We start from the raw sequence: 6,727 nt of genomic DNA on the forward strand, positions 1-6,727 counted from the left end.
TGGCTCTGACTCCGTGGACAGCACAGGGGCCTCCCAGCCCCGCCCTGCCCCAGGTTGCCAGGGGACAGAGCCCCGCCCCGTGAAGCAGGTGCACCCCCTCCTCCCAGGCCCCACCTGGGCTCAAGAAACAAGGTCCAGAGGAGGAGGAGAAAGACGACACCACAGAGTAGAGGGCAGGCACCACGCCCATGGTGCACGGCCCCTCGGGCCCCAGGGGCCCCCAGCCCACAAAGTTGCAGCCAGAACTCACCCAGAGACCTTCCAGCTGCCGTCTGGCTTTCCCATCACCTCTCAGCATAGCTCAGAGAGACGCTGTCCCTTGCCCGGGGTCACATGGCTGGTCCACGAACCAGCTGCTGTTTCTCGGGGCGGGGGGGTGGGGGTGGTGGTTCAAGTCCAAACCCCCACTGTGCCACCTGGCTTAACCCACCCTTTGGGGCCATTTCCCCAGAGAGCTCCTTTCTGGGACCAGCCCAGCTTCCTAGTCTCTGGGGTCATTCAGCTGGGCCTGGGTTCAAATCCCACTTAACCATTCTGAGCCTCTGTTTCCTCCTCTGGGAAATGGGGACATCACAGGGCTGGGAGATGCCCACAGCCCACTTCTACATAAAGGGCCAAATGAGGACATAAAGGCACCAGAAAGCGTTGGGACGGACAGGGCCCGGGCCCCACTGACAGAGGGAGGCACGGAGGCTCGAAAAGGGTGGTGGGTGTCCCAGGTGCTTGGCTGTCCTGATTCTTGGTCGAGGTGCAGAGGACCTGCCAGAGCCATGGAACCCAATGTCTATGGGGCACAGTGGTCAGTCAACGGGGGAGGGGACACAGTGGATGGGGCTTCCGTCCCCCGGGCTAGGGCTCTGTCCTGACCTGCCCCTTGGCTGACTGTGGGACCCCTCTGAACCTCAGTCTCTTCTTCCATCCAATGGGCCCCCAGCTCCAAATCTGGCAGGGCTGTTCATGGGGGGAAAGGGCAGAGACTGGGTCATCCAGCATGTTGAGGGGCACTGTGAAGGTGAGGACTCACTCTCCTGCTCCCAGACTGGGGCGGCCTCCCCCTCAGGGGTCACACAGCCCACTGTACAGGTGGGCAAACCGAGGCCCGGAGGGAGCAGCCACTCCTCCCACCCAGATCACATAGTGAGATAGAAGTAGGGGTGGCAGCCCCCATAAATGCTTCCTCCCCGTGTCCCCACCCATTTCCCAGGGACTGACTTCTCGGCAGAGCTTAGGGCTGTCTGTCTCCCGGGGGCCGTGAGCCCAGCAAGGGGCAGCCTCAAAGCCAAAGGATGGGGTGGACCAGGTGTGGAACCCGAGGGCTCCACGGGAAACAGAAAGGAAGGCCTGCCACCGGAAGCTGCCCCCTTACCTCCAGGCCTTACCTGCCCAGGTGCAGCTCAGATGCCCACCCTCACCCGCAGCACTGGGGTGGGTCTGAGGGATGCGTGGGCCGCAGACGGGAGAAACCAGCTCCCTGGGCTCTGTGAGCCTTACACCGGCGGCGCCCTACGCCCTGGCCTGGCCGTACCCTCCCCACGCAGGTGAAATCCAAGAACTCCAGGCCCTGGGGCTGTTCACACTGTTTATTTGCGTCTCTGGGAAAGTCAAGAACATTGGGGCCTCATCACACATCGAAAGCAGAGCGGGCAGCAAGGGCACTTCAGCGGAGGCTCACAGCTCGAGGACTCAGGTGGAGTCGAGGAGGAAGGGGGGGTTCCATGGCCACTGCTCAGGGTCACCTCAGAGAGGGCCTCTCGTCCCAGCCACCCAGGGGCAGAGCCGAGATGGGGACCCAGGCTGCGGTCCAGGGCGGCCCCTGCACCCACCCTGCTGAGGTGGGGGGCGGCCTGGGCCCTGGGCACCAGGCTGCAGGTCCCTAGGGGAGGGGCCGAGTTGGGGCCTGGTCATCCACAGCCCACACGAGAGGGCCTGTGAGCACGTGCACTAATGTGCCTCTGGGGACGAGTGTGGCTGCAACCAAGGAGATGTGTCTGTACATCTCGGTGTCAGCTGCCCCCAGGAGGGGAGCCCCTCACCCCTCACCGCTTCCAGTGAGAGGGGGGCAGGCGCACATCAGGCTGGGAAGCAAATGGGGGTCTCCAGCTGCAACGCAGGGGAAGCTCCCTGTCCCAGGCGGTGTGCCCCCCTCCACTGCCCAGAATGAGCCAAGGCCAGAAGAGCTGGCGGTGGGCCTGATCTCTGGGGTACGGGTGGGGAGACCCAGGACCCTGGTCCAAGCAGGCTGGAGAAGGGGCCAGGCCAGGGGCAGTCCCCCAGGGTCCCTAAATTAGCACCAGGAGGAAGGAGGGCCCAGAGGGGGTGGGAGCTCAGGACATAAAGGGGCTCACGTGGCTCTGCCTTGTTCAGGAGGCAGCTCGAAGACCCCCGGCCCAGCCCGGCCAGAAGACAGCACAGCGGTCACGCCCCTCCTGAGTGGGTGGCATATCCTCAGGGCTCCCCCTTCCCAGGTTGCATCGTCCACTGGCTGCGCCCACATAGAGCGTTGGGGGGAGGGGCACATCAGGCTGGGGTGTCCAGCGGGGCCCGTACTCCACTCCAAGACCTCGAGCTTGGGCTCCCCAAAGAGGAACAGCCTCAGCCCAACTGCCCGAGATCCGGACCCAGCGCCTTGGCCAGGGAATGCCCCCCCACTTCCAGAGGCTGAGTGGAGATAGAGCAGGCCCCCAGAACCCCTGGCTCCCGGGACCCCTCTCCGGCAGGGTGTCCCCTCAGGGACCTCATTGGAGGTGGCAGGAAGGCACAGGCAGGAGGCCCAGAGGGAGGTGGGCTGGCCTGGGGCTGCTTTGAGGCTCCAGGTCACACCAGCCAGGACCGCTGTGGGCAAGAGCCGCGTCTGTGGAGCTGCCGTGACATGGGGGGGCCCTCGTTTGGGGAGAAGCGGGTGTGTCCGTGTCTCTCCTACCAGGCGTGGGTACACGGCTCAGTGGTTTAGGGTGTGTGTGGGGGTGACGGGAGGGGGGAACCCCTGTCCCTCTCTTTCCGGTGAAAGAAAACTCAGAAGGAACGTGTGAAGACACAGCATGTCCTGGGCCCGTGATTGTGGGTGGAGGGTGGACGGGCGCCAGGAGGGCCGGGCTGTGTGGGTGTCTGGTGTGGAGGGTGGGGCCGGGGTCTGGGGGTCCGGGTGGGTCACATAATGGAGCAGCATTTACAGCGCTGCTTCTTCATGTCGAGGTCCTGGGGGTCGCTGGCAGGGGCCTCGAGCCCCACCTGGTTCTCTTCCCTGGAGCCCTCGGTGGCAGGGGGCTCAGCCGCACTGCCGTTGGGCGGGGCAGGCTCCTTGGGCTCGGCCGCGTCCTCAATGACCACCAGCTCTGCGGTGATGGTGTCCTGCAAGCCCAGCACCTTCTGGGTCTCGGCCTCATCCTCCACATTCTGGTAGCCCATGAAGATCATGGTGACTGGGGGCTCCTGGCCCGGCTGGATGCCGGGAGGGCCTGACGTGGCCTCGCCGGGCTGGGCCTGAACTCCAGTGATCTCCCGCCTGGACGGCGTGGTCCGGACTGCCTCCTCCGACGGCCCCCGGGGCTCTGCTGACCCGGCCGCAGACCCTGCCTCACTCAGCGTGACCTCGTCCGCCTTGTGGATGAGTTCGTCCACCTCAGAGGAGCTCAGCGGGTGAATCCCATTCTCCGCCGTGCCGTCCACGGCGTGGACCACTGGCATGTGGGGGGAGAGAAGGAGAGAGTGAGCTGGTTCCCAGACAGGAGGGGAGGCCTGGCAAGGCTAAGAGCCACCTCTAGGCTAAAGGGGAATCAGAAACTAAATTACACCTTTGGAACCAGTTGACAATTAAAGCTCCTATGGGAATCTGTGGGCACAGGCAAATTGGTGCACAGAGGAAAATTTATAGGCACAAAAGCATGTGTTAGAAACCAAGAAAGAATAAATGAATTGGGATTTTATTGTCTCGCAGTTTGAAGCGTTTCCATATTCCCCAGTCAACTTGCTCCCAGGTGATTACCTCGCAAAGTAGGTCTGTTTTTTTCCATCGCAAAGACGGAGAAAATGGAGTTGAGAGAAGGGTAGTTAACTAGCCCCACGTCACACGGCCGGCTGCGGCCGGACCCTGCTCTTTCTACCAGTCTAGGCATTCCTTTCATGAGGACTTGCGGGGATTCTGATTTCCTCCTTCCTTGAGCTCATGTGGACGATATTGAATTAAAGTTTAATTCATTCACCCATCTTTCTTGTTTTCTAGTAAATGCCCCAAAGTCTATACATTTTCCTCTGAGCTCTGTTTCGGCTGCAGTTCATGGATTACTTTATGTCATTCTGTTTCAAGTGTAAATATCTCATAATTTCCATTTTGACTGATTACGTCTTTAAGCCAAGATTTATTTAGAAGAGTGTTTTTAAATTTGGGGGAGCGGAGGACTGTGGTCCAGGAAAACAGAGTGTAAGATACAACCTTGCAACGGGACACTGGTCACTTTCTGAAAATGCTCCACCCTTGTTTGAAAAGAATGTGTATTCTCCACTGGGCAGAGTTTTATATGTGCAGTCAAGCTTGTTAAGTGTATTTTCCAATCTCTCCGGCTTTTGTCACCCGTGTCCCGCTGATGTGTCATTTTCTAACCTGTGTTACAGTCTCTGAGGACCGGACTTCGGCACCCGGGAGGAGTCCCAGCTGTGGTCTGATGCCAGCCCCAGATCACAGCCCTTCTAGAAACACAGCTGCCCAGCTGCTTAGCATGGAGGGAGGGACACACTGGACACCCCAGGGACTCGCCTCCTCCCAGGTCAAGGTTCAGCGTTGGCCAGTCTCTGGCTTCTGGCCAGAAGGAAAGTGCTTTCCACTCTCAGTTTCCAAATCCCTGGGGAGGGGCGTCCATGCATCAAGGCCTTGCAGTGACTTTGGGCTCGAGGCCCAGAGAGTGGGGTGTACCCAGGTCACACAGACCCAAGCTAGGTATTTCCCACTGGCCACTGCCCCAAGGTAGGAATCCGAGCCCTTGGTTGCCATGGAAGTGGATCACCTTCCCATTGCTAAGCAACCAGAGTCCAGTCTGGCGGGTCCTGAATCCCCAGGGGTTGGGCCAGGCAGGGCTCAGCGGCCAAGGTGAGGACCTTCTGTGAGCACAGACACCTCTGCTCCTTGGCCCTCTGCGGTCTCACCCTTGTCCAGGAAATGGGGCAGCTGGGATATGCCCAGGAACCACACAGCCCGTGAGAACTGGAGCTGGGATTCTACTTGGGTCGATGCCCCCAAATTACAGCAGAGCTGGGCTGTGACAAGACCCCTTTGATAGCATCCTGGATATCCCAGAGGCCTGAACCTCTAAGAACACAGGGCTTCGGGAATCAAACCCACAGTGAGATACCACTTCACACCCACTAGGATGGCGATAATAACAATTTAACAATGGTCAGTAATGAGGGTTGTGGAGGATGTGGAGAACTTGGAACCCTAACGCACGGCTGGTGGGAAAGTAAAATGGTGCAGCCACTGTGGAAGACACCCCAGCAGTTCCTCAAATGGTTAAACCTAGAGTCCCCACGTGACCCAGCAGTTCCATGCCTAGGTATCACCCAAGAGAAGCGAAGACATACGCCCCCACGAAAACTCGTATGGCATAAAACCGAAAGGTGGAAACATTCCAAACGTCCATCAACCGATGACTCGATAAACAAAATGGGGTCCATCCATACGCTGGAATATTACTCGGCCATAAAATATAAACATGGATGAACCCTGAAAACGTAATGCTCAATAGGAGTGGCCAGACACAAAAGGCCACACAGTGTGTGATTCCATAGATGGCAACTGTCCGGAACAGGCAAATCCATAGATGGAGAGTGGATTCACGGTTGCCATGGTGGGGATGGGGCAGGGGTGGGGTTTCTATTTGGGGAACAGAAATGTTCTGGAATCAGCTAGCGAGGGTGTACAACATGGTGAATATTCCAAAACCCACTGAGTCGTATACTGAATTGTATGGGCGTCCTGCAGCCTCTCTCTCCAAATTCCATATTCTCATGAGGGCAGCATTTACAGACTCACTAATGGACCCTGAGGCTGAGCTGTGCTAATTTTATACTTGACTCAAGGGACCAGCTCTGGGGACCCCATGTCCTGAAGAAAGCAAACACGTTTGCCTTGACTTCAAATGTACTTTTAACATCTTCTTAAAATGTTATCTTTACTAAGGTAGGTTTGCTTCTATTCCTGGCATCACAGCAAATGTTGCCCCAAATTTCCCCTCCCCAGTCAGGTCATGCCAAAAATAAACAAAAGTTTAAATGCCAAGATGTTTATGAGATGGCTGTCTAAATTCTGACAGATTTCACAGTTTAAAGGAAAGTTTTCCTTAGTTAAAAAAAAAATGTGAATTTTACATTCTGTGAATTATATATAGAGAGAGGCAGGCACTCAGGAGCTTCTGCAGAAGGCTGCCCTCTCCTGCCGTTCCCAGCTTCCTCGTGGGTATTTCCCACAGCCTGCTCCCCTCCCAGCCGCTAGAGGGAACCCTAAAAACCAAACCAGATCTCAGCACCGTGGCCCCTGCCACCCCCGCCAAGGCTCACCATCCCCCCCGACACTCCGCATCAGCCGCATGGGCTCCTCTCGATTCCCCAGCCCAGCAAACTCCATCCCACCTCAGGGCCTTTGCACATGCTGTGTCCTCACCAGGCGCACTGCTCCCCCACACCCACTGTGCCCCTTCTCACCTCCTCTGCCCCCTCCCCGCACTGCTGTGCCCTCACT

General features: G+C 58.2%; 1 protein-coding gene across 2 annotated transcripts in view; it reads right to left on the minus strand.

Annotated features, from left to right (window-relative positions):
* Nucleotides 1–1,565: 1,565 nt before the first annotated feature.
* Nucleotides 1,566–6,727, minus strand: part of PALM (paralemmin) — a 25,138-nt gene continuing 19,976 nt past the window's right edge. For both annotated transcript variants that reach the window (XM_024739950.1, XM_024739949.1), the window contains one exon: nt 1,566–3,677. In XM_024739950.1, the coding sequence (XP_024595718.1) occupies nt 3,148–3,677 (530 nt within the window). In that variant the 3' untranslated portion in view covers nt 1,566–3,147. The remainder of the gene's footprint in view (nt 3,678–6,727) is intronic.

This window comes from Neophocaena asiaeorientalis, unplaced genomic scaffold (assembly GCF_003031525.2).
Source record: "Neophocaena asiaeorientalis asiaeorientalis breed wild unplaced genomic scaffold, Neophocaena_asiaeorientalis_V1.1 scaffold469, whole genome shotgun sequence".
Lineage (NCBI taxonomy): Eukaryota > Metazoa > Chordata > Mammalia > Artiodactyla > Phocoenidae > Neophocaena > Neophocaena asiaeorientalis.